This window comes from Neoarius graeffei, chromosome 12, assembly GCF_027579695.1.
Source record: "Neoarius graeffei isolate fNeoGra1 chromosome 12, fNeoGra1.pri, whole genome shotgun sequence".
NCBI classification, from domain to species: domain Eukaryota; kingdom Metazoa; phylum Chordata; class Actinopteri; order Siluriformes; family Ariidae; genus Neoarius; species Neoarius graeffei.
The window spans coordinates 82,522,751-82,546,704 of NC_083580.1; the positions used below are offsets into that span (position 1 = coordinate 82,522,751).

General features: G+C 42.5%; 1 protein-coding gene across 1 annotated transcript; it reads right to left on the reverse strand.

The window, feature by feature from the left end:
* Positions 1-274: 274 nt before the first annotated feature.
* stk26 (serine/threonine protein kinase 26) lies at positions 275-22,525 on the reverse strand. Its single transcript, XM_060936573.1, has 11 exons — positions 22,108-22,525; positions 15,544-15,774; positions 14,587-14,643; positions 14,394-14,502; positions 9,373-9,530; positions 5,292-5,477; positions 4,167-4,312; positions 3,106-3,202; positions 2,929-2,991; positions 2,212-2,348; positions 275-1,941 (listed from the first exon to the last, which is right to left on the reverse strand). The coding sequence occupies exons 1-11, from the start codon at positions 22,147-22,149 to the stop codon at positions 1,926-1,928; spliced, it is 1,242 nt and encodes a 413-aa protein (XP_060792556.1). The 5' UTR covers positions 22,150-22,525; the 3' UTR covers positions 275-1,925.
* Between the last annotated feature and the right edge of the window lie 1,429 nt (positions 22,526-23,954).

The window sequence follows — 23,954 nt, forward strand, 5'->3', positions numbered from 1 at the left end:
CTGATGAATTATAAATTACATGTATGCCCAGGAAAATTATTCATTCAGTTGGTATCATTGTTAGTTGCAAATTCTCACTATATATTTGAAGGTGTGTGTTAACTGTTATGGAATGTGACTTCTTAATGAAAGAGGATTCTTGACAAAAATATGCTGGGGTCCCTGACCCTTGCAAAAATTGTAAATGTATTATAATGACATTACTTTCTGCCTGATTGGCACAAAACCCTAGAACCACCTTTTACTTCACAAAACAGCTGCCTGTACACACCGACAGGGTCATAATTTACATCTTTATTTGTCAAACCAACCAGTTTACAACAGTTAAAGAAAAAAAGGCCGATAGATATATTTATACATGTATATGATACAGCTTTGACAGATTCCTGTGGAGCAATTTCAAAAACCATTTACAAAAAGAGGACATTTACAAATCCTAGTTTGGTATCAACAAATCTGTATAGAAATATATATCATAAAAAACAAAGATCTACCAAACACCTTATTGCGCTTCAACCTCAGTCTGGCAACATGTGAAATCATTTAAAGCTTTATAAAGAGATAATAATAATAATAATAATAATAATAATAATAATAATAATAAAAAAGAAGTAAAGTTTAGGCACGAGGTTGGCATTAACTCCAAGCCAACAGAAACGCTGATTATCTCACCACCAGACCAGTGATGGCACCCAAAGGTTTACTTTAAAAAGCTTGGCAGAAACGTTCTACAGTTTTACGGCTATAATATTAAGACCATCGGCAAAAAGCTCCCAGTTCAGAAGTTTTAAATTTCGCACAAGTTCCTATGCTGCTGTTTACACTGAGCTCAAAATCTCTCCAGCACTGAAACTGTAGGGATTTTTTTTCTGTCTGCTGGATGGAGAAGTGCACACACTCCTCCAGATCTACTCAAGAGACCAGGAGTGGGAGTGTGTGGGTTTGTCTGCCCCCCCCATACAAAGTGTGTGCAGTGCATTTCCTTCAGAAGTACAGTATTTCTCCTTTAGCGCTCATTTATTTAAAAAAGTGTTCAGAAACTGCAAAAGGCTTTAAAAGGTCACAAAGACTGAAGGGATAAAATATTTAAGGACTCTGGTCATGTCAGCAACAAGCCCACATCCGTAAGTAGAGGAGGGATAAAGATAAAAACGGCCAATTAAAGGTCAGAAAAACTTTGAATGAAAATTTTTGATCTTGAGTGTCAGGAACAGAAGCCTCTTTTGCACAGCAAAATTCCTCTCTTATAACCTCACGTGCACAACAAATAAATTAGAAATCTCGGTCCATTTTGTGTTCTTTCAATGGATTGCTTTATCTGAGGTATTTTTGTTTTAACGTGATATGAAAGTTTTCCCCATACAGCAGTTATTAATGCTACACGTAACAGAATGCATAACAGAAATTCTACCCTCATTTAAAAAAAAAAAAAAAAAAGGCATAAAAAGTTCAAATCAACTTCCCCACACATAAATATTACTGATAGAAGCATAAAGTATCACAGACTGTCAACAAGTATATAGAGGTGTGTGAACTGAAGTCTAACGCTCAGCAAAAAACCTGTCGGCATATTTGTGACTCACAATTGGTCGTAGTAAAATAATCTAAAATAACAGTAACGTCATTGGGCAGCAGCTAAAATCTAAAACGAAAGCAGATGGCAAAAAAAATTCTATATAAATACAATTACACAAGTTAATATCTCATGAAAAAGGAAAATCCTTTTTTGGTTACGATAGTGTGTGTGACCTGAGTCCCTCCTGTCCCTGTGTGTGGAGAGGCCGTGTGTGTGTGTGTGTGTGTGTGTGTGTGTTGTAAATATTAAGTGTTCAGTGAACAGGAAGAGCTGAGATTGTAGAAGCCCTGTAGCTGTTTTGGTCGTCCAGCTTCTTAAAATCAGACGTTCGTTTTAATTCCACACTGAACTAACTCGCCGAGAACCTGCAGAACAACACACAGAAAAACAAACAACTACTGATTTAACTGCAAAAAATAAAAAGGGGTCACAGATCACAGCACCTTCAGTCCAGCCTTTAAACTTCAGTGTGGTGAAATGGTCAGATTTTTATAATGAAGCTGTTTAATAAACGTCTCTCACATCAGAATAAACTCCACAGTGCAGGGACGCCAGACGGTTTTCTAAACCTAAATGGTGCATCACTTCATTCTCCTGTTTCAGAGAGAACAGCAGTGTGAGAAGCACCAACGCACCTGTGCACCCTCTCGAGGATGTGACTGATCATCTCGTCTGTGATTCCGGGGCAGACGTCCTCAGCAGCATGCAGACTCTTCTCCAGATCTTCGATCACGCTCCTCCTCACGTCTCCATCTCTGTGCTGCAGCTTCAGCTAGAACACAACGCACAGCCTCAAAACCACAACGCTACACACGCTTCACTAAACACACAACCACCAGCACAGGGCCTGACGATCGCCATGTTCTATATTATGGGATGTTAAACACACTCACAACAAACAGGCGGAAGCAGGACGGGCAATGGGCCTCGAACAGATAACATTCTTCCCAGACGTTCAAGTTAAAAACGATGCATATGATGGACGATAAGGATTTGTGTCATCATCGTTAAGACAATGTTAGATGAGAGAAATCAACACTAAAAATATGTAAACATTTGATTCCCACAATGTAAACGGTATCTAATGATAAAGTCAGTCCGACAACTCAGCCGACAAAAATCACCTTCACACAGGAACGCTCTGATCTGTTCCACACAGAATCACAATCAGGCCAGAAATCCAATAATTTAACAAGCTGGAGACAGATTTATTATTTATTTATTTACCCCAGTAAATTCTACTAATTAGAGTTAATGATAATGAGCTGCTGCACTACCCCTCCCCCCCGGGTTAGTGTGAAGGTTAAGGTGAGTGTAATCAGAGATCTGAGGTGACAAACTCCTCCCCTTACCTCAGTAAACACCGGACTGATAACGGTGGACAGACTGGCTGACTTTTTCTGTACCGCTTGCTCCTGATGTCGAGGGAAAGAGCAGAGAGTCCAGACATTAAAGCAGTTCAGTGGAATAAAACAACTTCTCTCGCTCACATCCGAACACGTCTATAAATAATAATGTATAATTCTTACGAGAGACACCATTCCATTGGACGGTTTGTCAGGTTTCTTACGGACCGTGGTGAAGGACCACGCGGGGGGCGAGTCGTTCTCTCTCGTGCTCGGCTCTCTGTAACGACCAAAAACACATCGGCTTTAATACTAACATATTACTCAATACTTAACATTTGGCCGTGCGTGCTCTGTACACGCCCCAGGGGTGATAGCGTTCCGGCGCCGCGCCAGATTTCTGGCGTACCGCGGCGCCGGAAAAAAAAAAAATCTAGTTCGCCCATTATCCTGTGTCATTCTGAGATGCGCAGATAGACAGTAAAGGGAATTCGTTCCCTTTACTGTCTATCTGCGCATCTCAGAATGACACAGGATAATGGGCGAACTAGATTTTTTTTTTCCAGCGCCGCGGTACGCTGGAAATCCGGCGCGGCGCCGGAACGCTATCACCCCTGTGTACACGCCCCCTCAGTGTACTTTCCTGAGGATGGAATTAATACCCCGTAGGTCAGTAAAGTATCGGTGCTTTACAGCTGATCACTTTCCTTCAGGAACATTTTGAGCCAAAAACACAGCTGGAGCTCCGACACAACCTGTGTAAATGCCAGCAGCTCTGCTAATATAATCTAAACCCAAGGTGCTCACTGGACGCTGTGGCAGCATAATCATCGTGCAGATCAGAGATGTTCAACCTTCTTGGGGCTGAGGCACATCAAAGGTCAAACCCAAATGTTAAAGCACAGCAACATAAAACTGGTGGAGTATGAAGAATCTCTGCCTCTCTCTCACACACACACACACACACACACACACACACACACACGCGCGATAACGTCATTACTGAATACCAAATAATTCTCCAAGAGAGTGAAGTCAGACAAGAATCATCACGATGCAGGTCCATCATGAACACCGACTCGAGGAGATCGATACTGCAGGAGTCTCGGCTGTGGAGCCTCGTCACTTAGACCCTAACGAGCACGGGACTAGAGGCCGTCTAGACTTACTCAACACACCGAGACCCACCAGAGTAGACGATTAAACCGACACAATCCCACAAGCCTAAAGGGTACGTTACTCACGAGTCCGAGTCGGAGTCAGATTCCCCGTCACTGTGGCCCTCGGCTTTCCAGCGCTTCAGCCGGTCAATCAGCTCCGTGAGGTAGGACGTCTTCTTGGCGTTCTTTACAATGAACTTGTGCTTCAGTAGCTCCCTCGCAGTCGGTCTCTGAGACGAGGAGACACACAGTCATGGAACTAATATACAATTAAAATATAAATCATCTTTCTGATACATTTTGGATCAAACGAGTCGTCAGATTCAAGTCCACGGTTCTCAGAACAGTCAAATTACCAGCGTTGATAATCTTTAAATATAACAGTCACTGTATTGCTGGCAGTTTGTGAGTAAACCTAAACACAGATGAATATTGTGGATTAGGACAAGGCGATAGAATACGATATCAATATCGTGATGCAATTTATCACAGTACACTGAGATATCGCTATTTTTTTAATCAGCGTTTATGTCTTAATTACACAAACTGACTGGAAACAAATGAACCTCTTTTTACTGAAAAATGTTTAACATTTTGGACACATTAAATATATTGCTGAGTTTTTTTTGGCTGGAAAACTGTTCACAAACCTGTATGTGTAATATCATGATGCATATTGTGCATCATAGAAATGTCAAGTATTGCGATACGATATTTTTGTTGTATCGCCCAGCCCTCTCTCTAAACTTTCCTTATTGGGAGTCGGATGGAAAGGAGGGTGGAGTCACAGCATGCAGGGGGTAAGAGGGTATTTTTACTTTTAGAGAGGTTTAGTGTGGAGCTGCTGACAGATACAGGGGTTAAACAGCACGAATTACTGAGCTCCATCAGATTTAACTGAATTTACATTTCGCTATACAGCAGTGAGAGTGGAGTGTACAATCCCTCACCAGCACACGGATTAATGAACGTTTTTCTGTAACACTGAAATATTTAAAAAAAAAAAGTTACACTCGATTAAGAATAAGATAATGTAAACTGGAATTTAAGACTAATCCGGTTTCAGAGCTGTACGCTGTCAGGGTGGGGCAGCGTGAGCCGAGAGCTGCAGCTTGAACATGTCGGGTGGTTAATCTCACACACAAACTCTGAACTGTCCACTCTGTTTATCGACTCATTGGCGGTACATGGTGTATAAGCTTTGCTTACGAACGCAGGGTCTTTGTTCAGACACAAGTCCACAAACTCCTTGAAGGACTTGGAGAAGTCCCCGTTGAGGGTCGGGGGCGTGTTCTTCGGGATGTGAAACAGAACTCGCATGGGGTGCATGTCCGAGTTGGGCGGCTCTCCTTTGGCCAGCTCGATAGCAGTGATACCCAGAGACCAGATATCAGCCTGGAAAAACACAAAAAACAGTGACCATGTCGAGCATCAGCTACAGCACACACACGCACACCAGTGTGTTTATAACAAACACCATCTACATAAAACACCCAGCTTCATGACAGCCAGATACATAAAGTTTTCAATATTTAACAATTTTTTAAAAACAAGCAAACTTGCAGCCTATATATTAGTCATGCATGCACACACACACGCCTTATCTTGTAAAGCTGTTCTCATATGAAATAAATGTATTTTCAATCATCTATAATACAACCCCAATTCCAAAACAGTTGGGACAAAGTACAAACTGTAAATAAAAACGGAATGCAACGATGTGGAAGTTTCAAAATTCCATATTTTATTCAGAATAGAACATAGATGACATATCAAATGTTTAAACTGAGAAAATGTATCATTTAAAGAGAAAAATTAGGTGATTTTAAATTTCATGACAACAACACATCTCAAAAAAGTTGGGACAAGGCCATGTTTCCCACTGTGAGACATCCCCTTTTCTCTTTACAACAGTCTGTAAACGTCTGGGGACTGAGGAGACAAGTTGCTCAAGTTTAGGGATAGGAATGTTAACCCATTCTTGTCTAATGTAGGATTCTAGTTGCTCAACTGTCTTAGGTCTTTTTTGTCGTATCTTCCGTTTTATGATGCGCCAAATGTTTTCTATGGGTGAAAGATCTGGACTGCAGGCTGGCCAGTTCAGTACCCGGACCCTTCTTCTACGCAGCCATGATGCTGTAATTGATGCAGTATGTGGTTTGGCATTGTCATGTTGGAAAATGCAAGGTCTTCCCTGAAAGAGACGTCGTCTGGACGGGAGCATATGTTGCTCTAGAACCTGGATATACCTTTCAGCATTGATGGTGTCTTTCCAGATGTGTAAGCTGCCCATGCCACACGCACTAATGCAACCCCATACCATCAGAGATGCAGGCTTCTGAACTGAGCGCTGATAACAACTTGGGTCGTCCTTCTCCTCTTTAGTCCGAATGACACGGCGTCCCTGATTTCCATAAAGAACTTCAAATTTTGATTCGTCTGACCACAGAACAGTTTTCCACTTTGCCACAGTCCATTTTAAATGAGCCTTGGCCCAGAGAAGACGTCTGCGCTTCTGGATCGTGTTTAGATACGGCTTCTTCTTTGAACTATAGAGTTTTAGCTGGCAACGGCGGATGGCACGGTGAATTGTGTTCACAGATAATGTTCTCTGGAAATATTCCTGAGCCCATTTTGTGATTTCCAATACAGAAGCATGCCTGTATGTGATGCAGTGCCGTCTAAGGGCCCGAAGATCACGGGCACCCAGTATGGTTTTCTGGCCTTGACCCTTACGCACAGAGATTCTTCCAGGTTCTCTGAATCTTTTGATGATATTATGCACTGTAGATGATGATATGTTCAAACTCTTTGCAATTTTACACTGTCGAACTCCTTTCTGCAGGCATGTGATTTGACCAAAGTGAAAAAGACTGAAAAATAGACGGGGGTCTGGGGGCCGCAGGCCCCCAGCCAGGTCCAGGGTGGAGCCCTGGTGGGGGGACAAAGGGGGCGAAGCCCCCCGAAGCTCCTGGTTTTTAAGCAAATTACCATGGAAAAATGATCACAAACAGAATCATTTGAAGCAAATGCTTCAGTCTTTTAACAAATTTTTTTGCAGTAAACATACCTGATTATCCAAAGGACCTGCTGGATATTATCCTTCATCTCTTAGGTGTGTATCTTTACCCAACAGTAATGGAATTTCAAGTACTCAGAACTACAACATTCATGGACATTTAACTTGTATGTTATCAGACTCAAATGCAAGCAAGCAAAAATTGAAAATGTGTCAATCGAATCCATTCACGCTTTATGTTTTGAAATGAATCAACATTTCTGTAATATAAAATATTTGTTATTTACGGAGCCGTAGAGGGGACATGGTGAATAAAAAAAATAAAGCGTGGGAACGACTTATAAGGCGTGTGCACGAGATATTAATGCGCGTGCACGAGTTATAACCCATGCGCACGCTTTGCGTTAAGGCGTGCGCTCGGGTAGTTAAAAGTGAGGGGACGAGTTACAAATCGTTCCCTCGCTTTCATTAAGGCGTGCGCTCGAGTTATAAAGGCGTGCGCACGGGTTATTAAAAAGTGAGGGAACGTCTTAAAACGCGTTCCCTAGGTTTATATTCAAGGCGTAGGAATGATATCCTATGTCGTTCCCTTGACTTATTAAAATATTCCCACAATATCCTTGTTTTCGTTGATCTCGTTGCCTACACACACACACACACACACACAGGCTGTAGCTCACCATGGTAGCTCCGGAAATACTAGACGCCATTTCATGATATTTTAACATTGGACTCAGATACACAGAAATCCTCGATGCACTTGCATCCCAACATGGCTTTATTATAAGTCTGAGACACCTCAAGAGAGTTCTGAGAGAGAATGGGCTTCGCCGTCGTAGTTTTTCTGACCTAAACTCTCTTGAGGTGTCTCAGACTTATAATAAAGCCATGTTGGGATGCAAGTGCATCGAGGATGTTATTTCGTACTATAATTTTCTGTTAATAGTTACATTTCCAAAATATACAATCATTTTCTTTTTACAAATGAATTAATAAAGTAAACTCTCACCTCGTTATTAACTACCCTGTCTGCAACTGGGATGGGTTGTTTCGGTGGGTCTTTCCTCTCAATACTACCGGCGGCTGTCGATGTAAACAAGGGATGAAGTCCATACGGTTTGTTCACCTTCGGTTGACATCCAAATGCACCTGCTATCGAAAAGTTCGTTTTCCTTTCTTCGAGCTTGTTCACGTGTTTTTGCTGCTTCGCGTGAGCTTCCAATGCCTTGAAACCTCGTGTTCCATAGTCAATAGTATCCTGACACCATGTGCACAATGCTTTACCGGGGCGGTCAATTTTACGAATGAAATCGCAAAAGAGTGGTAACTTCCTTCTTTCCAACAGTATCAACGATTTCTCTTTGCAACCAGTCCCATCGGAACTTATTCTTGATATGTTTATCAATTTCTTTGACGCGAGAGGCATCTTTCCGTTCAAGCACAGGCAAATGGCGCTAAAAGCGACCTCGTATACAACAGCGGCTCTGATTGGTCAGAAGGAACAGACATTCAACCAATCAACGGAGGCGTAACTGTTTCCTTCTCGAATACAAAAGACGGATCGGAAAATGAACGAGTGGGGATTTTAACACGAATATACGATCGGCAAAAAAGCTAAAAAACGGAATTTTTTTGTTTTTGTTTTTATGTAGTTGAAAAAGACGGAATTCCGACTAAAGACGGAAAAATCACATGCCTGTTTCTGATATTGCTCCACTATTTGTTGGCGCAGAATTAGGGGGATTGGTGATCCTCTTCCCATCTTTACTTCTGAGAGCCGCTGCCACTCCAAGATGCTCTTTTTATACCCAGTCATGTTAATGACCTATTGCCAATTGACCTAATGAGTTGCAGTTTGGTCCTCCAGCTGTTCCTTTTTTGTACCTTTAACTTTTCCAGCCTCTTATTGCCCCTGTCCCAACTTTTTTGAGATGTGTTGCTGTCATGAAATTTCAAATGAGCCAATATTTGGCATGAAATTTCAAAATGTCTCACTTTCAACATTTGATATGTTGTCTATGTTCTATTGTGAATACAATATCAGTTTTTGAGATTTGTAAATTATTGCATTCCGTTTTTATTTACAATTTGTCCCAACTTTTTTGGAATCGGGGTTGTACCAGGAGTTAAAATTTCACACTACAGTGCAGTGCATCATCACACCAAGTCTGACACCTGATAGTTAAGAGTCTACGTTAATTAATGTGGCGTTTACAGTCATTTGTTTTGTTTAACACTCAAATATAAAATCAACACCACAATAAATTGTACCTTGGAGTCATAAGCAGACTGTTGAATGACCTCCGGGGCCATCCAGAACGGTGTTCCCACAAACGTCTCCCTTTTGATCTGTGTGTCTGTGAGCTGCCCTGCCACACCAAAATCCGCCAGCTTCACCTCTCCAGACTCGGACAACAGCACGTTGGCAGCTGCAAAATCACACACACGTCAAAAGTTTGGACCCGCCTTCTAATTCAGTGGGTTTTTTTTTAATTAATAAAAGTAGTGTCACTTCATGTCTTAATGATGGATGCCGTTTCTTTTTACCCAGTTGTTTGGTTCTTGACATCATATGGGTTACTACGGTTATGTTATAGGGCTCTTTGTTTTTATTATTTACTGTTTGATCTCAAACACATTAAGAAGGTAAGAAACTCGTCCACTAACGACCTTTTGACGAGACACAGCTGTTAATTGAAAAGCGTTCCAGGCGACTCCCTCAGGAAGCTGGTTAAGAGAATGACAGTAGTGTACAAAGCGTCATCTACGCTGAAGAATCTACAATATCAAACAGATTTGGTTTTGTTTAACACTTTTTTTTTTTTACTACATAATTCCAGACATGTTCTAGATGTTATTTCATAGTTCTGACATGTTCAGTTTTGTCCTACAGTGTCAAGGGTCACAATACAGAAACACACCTGAATGAGTAGGCTGGAGGTGTACAAACTTTTGACTGGTGCTGTATGATATTAACATCAGTTACTGTATTTATTAGGGATGAAACTGAAAAACGTCAGCCAAAAATGGTCAAGAGGGACACTTTCAATCTCTGGCTGAAAATTGACCTAAAATGATTAAATATTCCAGCAGTGAAGTGAGAGTCACGTGAACATTACACACCTGATTTATAAAAATTCCATCAAAAATTTACTTTGTTTTCTTTAAACTGTTTACTGCAGAATCAGCTATAAATGCATCATCCAGCTGTGCACGTGATCGGGTCTGTAAGCAGATCCCAACGGCACAGCTGGAACACATCACTCGTCCCTCCTCTCCTCTCCTCACCTTCACCTGCCGCGGGGGAAACTCGCACTCAGTCACGGACGATTCAACGGTTTAAACAGTAAAAGCCTGGGTACAAAACACTTTCAATAACGGAATTATAACCAAACTAATTTTTGTTTATTAAAATGAAATCAAGTACCTTCCCAGGTGAGCTGTTCTCTTAATTCAGTTTCTGTTCCTGGAAAATCTATTGGTCAGAATTCAAAAGGTTCCTTAAAATAAACTGCTGTTACTCAGATATTCAAAGGTTAAAAAGTTCAGATATTTATATCATTTAATTCATTAACCAAAAAAATAAAATAATTTATATATATAAAAAGGCTAAAAAATTAACTCCGAGTGTAAGGGTCGCAGGTAACCTGTGCGTTGGAGCAACAGGAGCACATTACACACGCATCACACACGCTGAAGTGCTGATTAAACTGTACTACATGCACAGCACTATCTTTCACTGTTAAACATTCAACCCATTACATTCAAAGGTTAAAAAGTTAAGCTACGTAGTCAGCTGTGTGGGTCATTTTATAACCGGTGGTTGCTATGGGGTTGTTTGGAGGTTGCTAAGGTGTTAGTGGGTGGAGCAAACTGATCTTTCCCACAAACACAATATTCCCACACAGGAGCTCCTTCTGTGCTCAATTCTGTGGTTCAAAACTCGTCATAAAAACCCAGAACAAAAAGGAGGAGGACGCTGGCTCTCAATTAATAAACACTAAAATGAAACATGACCCAGCTCCATCCTGGACAGTAACCCACGCAGCCCCTATTTTACCTCAACCTGTGTGATATTTACCATAAACAGCTGGAAAGAACATTCCAGTCCTAATATATTTAATCTCTTAATGATCAAGACAGGCTGAAAGAGAAAGCAAACCTCAGCATCACCACAGAAGTCAGTGCAGCTATTCAGAGAGGAGTGTGACCTCAGGAGCACCTTCCCCTGCCCTGATCAAACAAGAGCTAAAAGTCTGGAAAAACAAACGAGTCACACCCATCAGCCCTTTCCACACAGACGCAAATAGACTGAACGAAAACACACAGGTCCGATACCAAGATGTTGAGTTCAGTACAGCACCTGGCACGGCAGAACTGTCACAGTATTTGTTCAGCACCAAGGCAATCGTTAAATAAATGAATAATTCATACAAACTAATGAAATTTATAAACATCAAGAGTCATATTGTTTACACACTAATAATGAGTGAAAACACCGACTTCCTGCTTGTGTGTCTGAGAGAGGTGCAGAAAGAATTTATTAGAAGTTAATTTGATGAATATCTGACTGCGGATATTTCTACAGCCTCGTTATTCCTTCACTCTAACTCGTTAAAGACGCAACCGCGAGCCTAAGACAACAAACGTCAGCCTTAACACAATCACAGCGTGTGGCTGCAGCATACACCATCAGGGCGGATAAACCTTACAGTTGGGCGAGTCTTAGCGAGGTTCAGGACAGGGAACACTGAAGAAACTGACCGTGGATAAAGTTCAGTACCCATCACTGAAACGATCTTATTTTCAGTGTGTGCGATCACGCGCACCTTCCATTCCCAGAACTCTCTGTATGTGTATCTGACGTTTCATCAGGTTAGATGTCTCGTCTCCTCCCACCACATGACCTGAGGCACCGTTTACATGGGTGCAAATATAAAATTTTCAAAAACCTGAAAAGTCTGACAAAGTCAGCCATGCATGGCACAGCCACGCGCGGGGGGGAGGGGGGTTACAAAGGGAGGTGAGCCCCCCCTTAGGGCTTGAAAAAAAATTTAAATTACAAGTTAAAATGGTTGTCTCATGCAATCATTTATAATATTAATAGTTATATAATTTGCATATTCACATCAAATGTTTAATACATTTCATAAATTCATCTGAAATAATATTTCAAAAACATCTAGCAACTACTAATTTAAATGTTCAAACAACCATTTTTAATATGCTTTTACTGTGATACCTTTTGTACAATATATACACAGCTTGAGTTAAAATAAGGGGCCATATGTGGGTGGCACGGTGGTGTAGTGGTTAGCGCTGTCACCTCACAGCAAGAAGGTCCGGGTTCGAGCCCCGTGGCCGGCGAGGGCCTTTCTGTGCGGCGTTTGCATGTTCTCCCCGTGTCCGCGTGGGTTTCCTCCGGGTGCTCCGGTTTCCCCCACAGTCCAAAGACATGCAGGTTAGGTTAACTGGTGACTCTAAATTGAGCGTAGGTGTGAATGTGAGTGTGAATGGTTGTCTGTGTCTATGTGTCAGCCCTGTGATGACCTGGCGACTTGTCCAGGGTGAACCCCGCCTTTCGCCCGCAGTCAGCTGGGATAGGCTCCAGCTCGCCTGCGACCCTGTAGAACAGGATAAAGCAGCTACAGATAATGAGATGAGATGTCTTGATGTCCTCAGAAACTCCTGGATTTTAGCAAATAACAAGATTCAGCTTTTTCCATATACAAAAATATTTATATTTTATAATCCATTACAAATGAGTTTTCAACCCAACAACCACATTAGAAAAGATGATTAAAAAAAAAAGCTAACAAAGTTTTCAAGACCTACCTTACTTTTATTTAATAATTGAAAGGTAATCAAATGTTAAAAAAAAAAGTTTATAAAAGCAGATATGTGCGTGAAACATGAGATCACACGTATAACACCGTGAAACAACGGGCTAGTCAGGACCGATCATTAGGGATGTTAACCGATGACCGTGTGACCGGTGGTTGACCGAATCAACGTCAACCGGTTAATTTTTTTTTTTTGCCATGCGGTGTAAGGACGACAGCTGACAAATCAGAAACACCCATTCAGTCATGTCCCGCCCTCCCGCCCCAGTTAAAGACAGCTGACAAATCAGAAACACCCATTCAGTCATGTCCCGCCCCAGTTGAACACAGCTGCCACTCGGCGAAAGAAAAAAAAAAAAAAAAAAGTGTAGACACAGGCTTTTTAGCTTACAAATTACTCTTCTGTTTTTTTTTTAAAGTTATTATTAGGAGGCACATGGAGTTTAGTCCTGCCTTGGCCAGTGCATTCTGAAAGTATGTTTCGGTCTGTAGCCAACAATGCATGTTATTGCAGATCACATCTCTCCACACAAACTAAAGGCGCAGATGCCGACTTTTTCACGGACTGTAACGGCATTTGCTTATGTAGTAATTTTAATACAGAATTTACTCTGATGAAATTATTCAGACACTCCAACGCCCCCCCCCCCAAAAAAATAAAATAAATTAAAAAAAAATAATCGGATCTGCACGAGCCGTGAAAAAGGCACGCCGTTTGCATCCCTGTTTAAACTCGTAGGTTAACCGACTTTAACCGGCTAATGAGGCTCGGTGGTCGGTCAAGATTTTTTTTAAAGTTTTCGCATCCCTACCGCTCGTCGGTGAGCAGCGTACAAATTGAATGAGGTTTGTGGCGAAGACGAGATGAAAAGATTTGTCTTGTGCAGAGACATTACCGGGTTACCACGGAACAATGCTGAGAGTGAGACAGTGAGAGGGCCACCCCTATACCCCCCCCGAAAATCTCAACAGATTTACACACTTTGGAAAAATGACTTTCAGAACCAAAAAACCGGAGCTTGCGGCACATGCCGGAAAACTTGCACCCATGCGTTTATGCACAGGTGTAGAAGGGGACTCCACCTCTCCACTAATCGTTCGCCCTAAAAGCGGATCATCTCCGCATTTCACTCAGAGCCTCGTTTCTCCACACACTTCAGTAATCTAACGTCACGAGTTCGTTAAGCAGTTGCCAAGTCCACAGCATCTCCACAAACCTAGTGAGAGAACTGAAGTGGCATCACGTCACTAGAGAGTTCTCTCTCTGACCAATGTTAGTGTGACTTAGGCCACGCCCACGAGTTGACAGTTTAGTCCTAAAGGGCAGATAAGTGAACTCAAACACAGAGAAGTGGAAAAAGCAGTGAAATGTGGTAATGTTAACTACCGACATTTGTGAAATGTTACTGTACCATTTGCCAGTAACTGGAACAATCCTCACACACACACCTTTGATGTCCCTGTGGATCTTCTTCTCAGAGTGCAGGTAGTCCAGGCCTTTCAGAATCTCTTTCAGCATCGTGGCTATCTGGTACTCATCAAACGGCCCGGCCCGCAACTGCACACAGGCGACATGTGATCTGCAGGTCCAAGTTCACACGTGCACACACGCACGACAGAAAGAGTGAGAGAGATATCTTACCAGATCCAGAGCTGATCCTCCTCCCAGATACTCCATTATGATCCACAGCTTACTGCCCTGAACACAGAGAGAGGAAACCAAAACCTCTGAGCTTCAAAACACAGTATAAGGAACGAACACACACACACACACACACACACGGTCCCATGACTTTTTTTTAATAGTAAAACTGTCAAATTCAACATCTGACTCTTCAAACTGTTAATGTACTTTATATAACAAATTGGATCAGTAAGATGAATACTAGAACAAATACTCGTTAAGAACAAGTGATTAACTTCATACTGTAGGAGATCAACTCTTCTGTAATGCAGGTGCGGAGACGCAGTGCGAGAGCTGTGACGGTTCGGCCACATTGCAGTGAGGAGAACCGGTCCGTTAAAATGCGTGACGTTCATTAATAAATTAAATAGTGTAGTTCTTGTTAAATCGCTGTGATACAAGCTGAAAACACTGCACACCATGCTGTTATACAACAACAACACTTCAGTGGGGTGACTTAATACATTATTATTTAACAGCAGTGTGGAGTGTTAATCCTTACATGAATTAAAAACATTCTCCGTTAATTAGACAGAAAGCAAGAGTGCTACGAGTCCAGTCAAGAACATGTGATATGCGGAAAAGGCTTCCAGGTGGTGTTAGTTATCAGAGAGTTCAACACACACCCACACAACCATCAATCATTCCATATTCATGTGTTAACTGGATCATTTCCCTTTTATTGGAGAGAAACAGACTGAACTTCTGGAATATTCTGAGTGAGAACTCGCACTCGCACACTCATGTTAAACTGAGGAGCTCAAACACAACCTGCACAAACATCAGCAGGTCTAGTCATATAATAATAATAATAATAATAATAATAACAATAACAACAACATTTGTGTGTCTTGTCGCGACAATTAGATCACGCTACCTCACACTCGGACCTGAACACAATGAAGTAGTTCTGACCTTCAGGTACGAGCCGTAGTACTTTGTGACGTGTGGACTGTCACACTGGCTCAGCACGGTGATCTCCTGCTGGATGTCCTCGATCTCATCCTCAGCCTCCTCCAAGTCAATCGTTTTGATGGCCACCACATTCTGTGTGCGGCGGTCGATGCCCTTGAACACCTCTCCGAACGATCCCTTCCCAATGCGCTCCAGTTTAGTGAAGAGCTCCTCAGGATCTGCTCGAGGGTTCTAGAGAACCAGAAGAGTTCCACCCATGATCAGGGCTGGGCCATACAGCATCAAGATCATGATAAACCATCACAATATGCTCCTCTGGGATCTCTCAGATGGAGTAATATTTTACTATAATACTAATAATAATCTGACTGGAAGCAGCTGCTGTGAGGTTAACATTTTTGGACTTAAACTGTAAAAATGTGAAACATGTTTTCTCCCTTTTCCAGCATTGAATAAAAAAAAAAGCTCAAACTATTTTTAATATCTACAAAAATACATATGAAAAGCATTTTAAAATCCATCACTGCTATAATTCTGATAAATTGTTCACAAATCTGTAGTTTATATCACGTACCGGAGAAACACGTTTGAGGATCACGATGTGATATTTTGGTCACGTCGCCCAGCCCGAGTGCTGACGATCCATCACCCTTTATTTATATATTTATTATTTATCTAACAGTGTGATGTATCCCATCACAGCACAGACCTGTAGTCGGATCATTACTTTCTTTTTGTATAGTTTTTTTTTAAATAATTAATTAGCAATTTACTTTAAAGAAAGGAAAAATCATGAAAACACACACCTCGGATGATCTTTTCCTTAGTTCCCTGATAAACAGCAAAAACAAACTGAACTTCAAATTAATAATGTTTCTGTTCGTGTGAAAGTCAAAAACACAGCGATGATCCAAGTCACTGCAAAGTAACTAGGTGCAAACAAGACACGCCTCCAGGGGGCGGGGCATAAACAGTACAAGACAGCATTTAACTGGATGATCATGAAGATTTGTACAAATACGAAACCCTTTTCAAAAAATAATAGTAGTAAAATTTTCCCATAACTGATGAACTTAAACTGAGGATAGCGCCACCTTCAGTCAGGGCAAGAAAAACAAAAAAAACCCCTACATTAATTTAATTATTAAATAAACAAAACTTTGGAAATATTTCTGATTTATATTTAAAAAAAAAAAACCCTCAGCAGTAGCACTCGACAAAAGTCCTGCTAAACATAAAGCCTGCAGTAAAACACACCGACAGCAACACACACACACACACACACACACACACCCTGACAAAGGCGACAGGAGTAACGATGTTAACTGATTAATGTTGGTGTTAATTTTTTTAGAGCTCACTAATCAACACTTCAAGCTGATCGAAGGCATGAACTGGAGACAGCCGTTACCATGTCTGTGGGGACGCACACTCCGCACGCTCAGAAACCCTGCATTTAGACACGTTCACTACGCTGGAATATAGACAACACTGCGTCAGGAGTGTTTTAGAGAAAGGTGTGTACACACACAGTGTAGGAAAAAAAAAAAAAAGATTCAGGTCCTGAATGAATGCAGTAAATTCTCAGTAAAACCATATGGAATTATTGAACTGAATCAGATCTGAATCGAATCTAACAGCTCAAACTGCGGTGTAATGAATCATTACGTCTTTAACCGTATGGAACCATCTGAAAGACCGATTCATTCACACCCTGCTAAGTGCTTGGGGCAGAGCCATGTCTCTTCATGCCACAAGCCTGTCTCCACCATGACCTCAGCTCCAGCGCTGCATGCTAAAGGAGCGGCTGGAAGCAGCAGCACAGTAAGTGACTGTAAGGGCGGGGCAGCAGAAAACCATTTCCTGCTGCAGAATGCGTAAGTAAATCTGTCTCCTCCTGATCATAAACTCTGCTTAACGACTCAGTAATCCATCAGCTAACAAGATCACAGGGGAGCTTCATCTGTGCCCCAGCTGATTCATCAGGCGCGTCTTGCATTTCTCAGAACTTCTGGGGCTGCAGTCGACATCGACAACCGCACACACACACACACACACACACACACACAACTATCCATTTCACCCTCAACAGGGAACACACACTGAAGGTGCTAAAACTTATCATGAGATTTAAATTTCCTTTAAAAATCACATCTATCCTCTTATAATAAATAGTTTTATTCCGTCTCTGACTCATAAAATCAATCACAGTCAAAAAGTCACTTTCCCTGTGTCCCAAATCGCTCCCTACTCACTGTAGTGCTGTCTGAAACCTTAGTGAGGATTACTTGCACCCTATATAGTGCACTCAAAGTATCCCACAATGCATCATGAAAAGTAGTGTACAACGACGGTCACTAACCAAAACTATATATCCCATCATGCATTGCAGTCGAGCTGAACCAAATCAAAGTCTGAAATGTGATTTAATAAAAGGCAGCAGCAAAGAAGAAAGGATTCAGCCTTGATTTAAAAGAACTGAAAGCTGCAGGTACTTTGTATTGATTAATGTGGGAAATGCGCTCAGTATAATATGGATTTATCACAAAAACACACGCACGTATTTATTTTGAAACCCACCAGCCGACTGATCTGGCACATTTTAATTGTGCGACAGTAATGATGTAAATACCAGCACGGCGGACTAGTGCTCGAAAGAGGTTTTTCGTTTTACCAATGAGCTCACTATATAGTCCTCTATATAGTAATTCCCTATATAGGGAGTAGTGAACGAGTGAGTGATTTCGGATACAGGATAAAAGTTGCAAGATAATGTCAAGCCAATCTGCATATTCATCAGCATATCAAGTTATAAATAAGGGAATGGGGGGGGGGGAGCTCTCTCTCCTTTAGACAAAACAGAATATTTATATCTATATTTCTCAGAGAAAGTCATCTTTAACCTTTTGAGAAACGCAGGATACTGATTTCTATCCAGAACGCAGAGAAAACGAAGCCATGACAGTGACAAGTTGCGAAGGAAACAAATGGTTACGGACAAAACACAATCCCCTTCAGCGGAGTGAATAAATCAGCAAGGAGAGAGTTTAAAACGAAGAACTAAAACATGTGGCAGGACGAATAGCAGCGATGAGCAATCGGTCGATGGGAACAATGCTGTTCAGTGATTGGTCGGAAGCTTCAGAGTCTGGCGTAACACGCTGATGGTGTGCCGAGTGAACAAACCCATCTGTCTGTGTGTAGCTCAAAGAGGAGTTTAGTTTTTTTCTTTAAAGATCAAATAAATTTATTTTTAGCATTAAACAGATTTTCCTTTCCTCACGCAGACTCTGAGTTCGAGAGTGAAGCTGAACTTCACCTGGAGCGCAGCATGTAAATGTACCTGCAGTGTGACGTAAAGAGTCACATGATTCAGAAAAGCTTTAAAACAGACAATTCAGTTTTCACTCTTTTAGCTCTACACTTGTTCTTTATGATTTCACTTTTGTTACTGTTAATTTGATTAAATAAATGTAAACTTTACGTTTACAGTTTGTATTTTGTGAACTCAAAACACTTAAATTTAAGATTTTAACTCATGTTTACTTAAGATTTATTTATATTTGGTAAGAGGAAAGTTAAAGCTAACAACTGACCCATCAGCCATGTTTTTAGTCATCCTGTTATTAAGATGGAGCTCTGATTCTGGAAAATGATATCAATATTGTAATATTTTTATTTAATAACAGTGACTGCAAGCAGCTGAATTTTATAATAAATTTAGCATAAAACTTCAGTATTAAATTGATTAAAAACAAATGTATTAAATTTGTTCATTAATATCACTTCATAGCTTCTTAATACAGCACTGACATCTAAATTACACCAAATACAAAATGTCATATTTCATACAAACGCCTTGCTGACTCAGTATTCTCCATCAGAGCGCTGAACCCCTGCTGTAAACATTTCATTACAGTAATGTTGCAGTACAGATGGAGTCATTTATAAAGGAATTGTTTACTGTAAACTCAATTAAAACGTTCTCAGGGTCGCTGGAACGCTGTTAGTCTGAGAATATCATCAGAAAAATGTCAGGATTTACAAATAAAAGCACTAATGGTCTGGTATATGTTCTCCGCAACTTCACATCTAACAATTAACGTTCCAACCTGCTCAGTGTGGAAGGATAACCCACGCCCCCGAGAGAAACGCCGTGGACGGACTCATTCAGCCAACAGCAACGCACTCAGGGATTACAGAAGGTCTGAGGTCCAAATTAATCAAAATCAAATCAAACCAAACCAAGTCAAATCAAATCAGGGTTTCAGAGTTTCATCCTTTAGCATTACACACTGATACAGCACGATATCTGAAAATAAATACCCGAGAACCCATTTCATTCCCATTCATCACTTTCAGGAAAACTTTTTTGATGACTCATTTGCCAAAAACTTCATGACTTTAATTGTACACTCTAGATCTGTATATGCCCCGCCCCCTGGAGGCGTGTCTTGCTCTACAGTAGCAGCTCTTTAGCAGTAAACATGGTTCGCTGGTGTGTTTTTGGTCGAGTGTCTTCTACACACTCTTCCCATTTACAATCATTACTCAGTTGGAGATAATGGTTGTGGCGTGTAAAGAGGGAGGGGCTTGTACGAGGTGGCGGTTATGTGATGGACGCTCTCTCAGACGTGTTTTATCAACTTGAAGCTCTTTGTTGCTGGAACACATGAAGAGAACTCCATCGTTATTCAGGGTCTGGGCTTCATCAGTCCGAGTCAGTAAACTCTCACTAACCTTCGCTGCTCTCTGGCTTTAACTCCCTCCCTGTCTCCAACACATGTTGTGCTATTGGCTGTCAAGCTCTTCAGCGTCACTCTGACTCCCTGCTCCACATTTTCACACAGATTCAAACCAGAGTGAAGTAATTAAATCCTTATCCAACTTCAGAAGGGACAAGTACACACAGTTATTCAGAAACACAGTGGTGACACTGAACATAGCAATTAACTCAGAGTTCACACCCTCACACATCACAGGGATCATCATCATCACCACCACCACCACCATCATCACCATCTTCACCACCACTACCATCTTCACCACCACCACCATCTCACAAAAATACAGGGGGTTTCAAAAAATTTGATATTTGAGATGTAAATATCCCAGAATTATATCAAATTTTTTGAAACACTCTGAACATCAGAGTACAGCTGTAGGTCTAAACTTAATAATAATAATAATAATAATAAGAAGAAGAAGAAGAAGAAGAAGAAGTTAAAACAAATCAATGTAACTGAACTGAAATGATTCAGACCAGAATCGAATCGTACCGGATCAGTAGTGAAGAGAGCTGTATCGGTTCATATCGGGGGGTTTTAATTAATCGTATCGTATTGTGATGAGATTCACATCAGTGTGTGAAAGACTGAGACAGTGAGACAGTCAGCCTGAGACAGTCAGAGTGAGCCAGTCAGACAGTGATCCTGAGACAGTGAGACAGTGATCCTGAGACAGTGAGACAGTGATCCTGAGACAGTGAGACAGTGATCCTGAGACAGTGAGACAGTGATCCTGAGACAGTGAGACAGTGAGACAGGCAGCCTGAGACAGTGAGACAGGCAGCCTGAGACAGTGAGACAGGCAGCCTGAGACAGTGAGACAGGCAGCCTGAGACAGTGAGACAGGCAGCCTGAGACAGTGAGAGTGAGACAGTGAGAGAGAGACAGTGAGAGAGAGACAGTGAGAGAGAGACAGTGAGAGAGAGAGAGACAGTGAGAGAGAGAGAGACAGTGAGAGAGAGTGAGACAGTGAGAGAGAGTGAGACAGTGAGAGAGAGTGAGACAGTGAGAGAGAGACAGTGAGAGAGAGTGAGACAGTGAGAGAGAGACAGTGAGTGAGAGTGAGACAGTGAGTGAGAGAGAGACAGTGAGTGAGAGAGAGACAGTGAGTGAGAGAGAGACAGTGAGTGAGAGAGAGACAGTGAGTGAGAGAGAGACAGTGAGTGAGAGAGAGACAGTGAGAGTGAGACAGTGAGAGTGAGACAGTGAGAGTGAGACAGTGAGAGAGAGACAGTGAGACAGTGAGAGAGAGACAGTGAGAGTGAGTGAGACAGTGATCCTGATGAGCGCTGCAGCGCCAGTGAACGCACCCTCACACGGCCGGGAGGAGCGCGCGCCCGCTGACAGGTGCTAAAGCTGTTGAACCCGTTTAGCGCCCCAGTGCGCGTTCAGGAACCCACAGCGCTCAGAAACACCGCACCGACCGAACAACCGCTCCGCATTAAATACTCAACTCTGCTGACGGAGTCATAAAAACTTTGGTTAGGGGAAAATCCTGACGTTCACTGCTATGGTGTCCAGGTAAGGGCGAGGGCCGATTTTAGATTTCCTACCCGTATTTGATAAATTCCGCCCTGCTGAGTTAGGATTGGATAGAAACGTCCAGCCTCCAGCGCTAGGATTGGCTACTATTAATAACCCTGCCAAACGATTGGGTGTCTGGCCTTTAGTATTAACTTCCAACCAATCATAACACAGTACGCTAAATTTTCCTAAAAAGAAGTAGAAAAAGAACTACTACGTGAGGGGCCTTTAGTTCCCACCTTCCAAAACTTACCTGCATTCCGGGAACTTGAACCGGGACCGGTGACTGGGCCATCCTCCCTCAGCGCGACCGAACACCACCACAACAACCGGACCGGACCGAACCGAACAAAACACACACACTCTCTCGCTCTCTCTGCCTTCGGGTTCACGTCTTCACCTCGGAACTTGGACTCTGTTCGCCAAACTGTGTGAAGTGAGAGAGCGAACAGAACCGAGCCGCCTCAGCGCTAACAGGCTAGCTTCACCCGACAAACTCTCAACTTTCACACTGAGCCGCGATGACGGATTCGCATGGCTTCCTGCCTCCGGCTGACTCCCGCTGGGTTTAGATGGCGGGCTGCTGGAGTTCGGGCTGCGGGGAAACTTCACAGCGGAGACGCGGCCGCCATGTTGGGAACCTGCGCTGGAACTTGTTTTCTAGGGTGGAGCCGCGCGCGCACTGTGGAGAGATGACGTCACCGGGGGGGGGGGGGGGGCCTTATGACAGGGCAGTGTGCCTTTACTTCCTGAGCGCGGCTCCTCCCCCCGTTCACCACATACACCTTTACAGGTGAGGCAGTCAACACACACACACACACACACCTTTACCCTTCCATTATATTTGCATTTATGTAAATAAAGAGACTGTAATAAGACAGAAAACCAACTTTATCCTTAATCCTGATTGTGTTCGAATCCCCTCACTAATCCTCCATTTCATAAAAATACGTTTGTTGTTGTTACAGCTCTCTCTTTAAGAGGACTCACAGGTAACTCTGTGTGTGTCTCTCATCTCATTATCTGTAGCCGCTTTATCCTGTTCTACAGGGTCGCAGGCGAGCTGGATCCTATCCCAGCTGACTACGGGCGAAAGGCGGGGTTCACCCTGGACAAGTCGCCAGGTCATCACAGGGCTGACACATAGACACAGACAACCATTCACACTCACATTCACACCTACGCTCAATTTAGAGTCACCAGTTAACCTAACCTGCATGTCTTTGGACTGTGGGGGAAACCGGAGCACCCGGAGGAAACCCACGCGGACACGGGGAGAACATGCAAACTCTGTACAGAAAGGCCCTCGCCGGCCCCGGGGCTCGAACCCGGACCGTCTTGCTGTGAGGCGACAGCGCTAACCACTACACCACCGTGCCGCCCGGTAAGCATTTGCGTTTTTTAAATTTTTTAAGTTTTTACTGTTTGCATGTAGGAAAGCTTCCTCCATTATGATGATAATTTAACAGTTCGGTGGTGTAGTGGTTAGCACTGTTGCCTCACAGCAAGAAGGTCCGGGTTCGAGCCCCGTGGCCGGCGAGGGCCTTTCTGTGTGGAGTTTGCATGTTCTCCCCGTGTCTGTGTGGGTTTCCTCTGGGTGCTCCGGTTTCCCCCACAGTCCAAAGACATGTAGTTAGGTTGACGTGGGGCGGCCTTGGGCTGAGGTGCCCTTGAGCGAGGTACCGAACCCCTGACTGCTCCCCGGGCGCTCTGGTGTGGCTGCCCACTGCTCTGGGTGTGTGCATGTGTTCACTGCTTCAGATGGATTAAATGCAGAGGATGAATCTCACTGTGCTTGAAGTGTGCATGTGACGAATAAAGGTTTCTTCTTCTTAGGGAGGCGATACTGGGAGTTGCCATTTATACAACAGTAACTATAGTTACCCGGCGATTTCTGGTTTCACTTCCCTAAACCTTTTAATTGCTGATAGACATTATATGTAGACACAGATGACCAACACTCGTTACTACCATCAGTCGTCAGTAAACTGGAAAAGTATTGAATGAAGAGTAATGGTGGTAACGACCGTCGGTAACCTGTCTCTAAAATGTGTAGTCGGGGATGGAAGCAATTTTACACCATCTACACGTTTGCCGTGC

Excerpts from the sequence above, each read along its gene's own strand:
- stk26 (XM_060936573.1), bottom strand. The coding sequence starts at position 22,149 with ATGGCCCAGTCACCGGTCCCGGTTCAAGTTCCCGGAATGCAG. Across the intron at positions 5,478-9,372 it reads AGTCTGCTTATGACTCCAAG|GCTGATATCTGGTCTCTGGG; the intron begins GTACAATTTATT and ends GTGTTTTTCCAG. Across the intron at positions 4,313-5,291 it reads TGAACAAAGACCCTGCGTTC|AGACCGACTGCGAGGGAGCT; the intron begins GTAAGCAAAGCT and ends TCCTCGTCTCAG.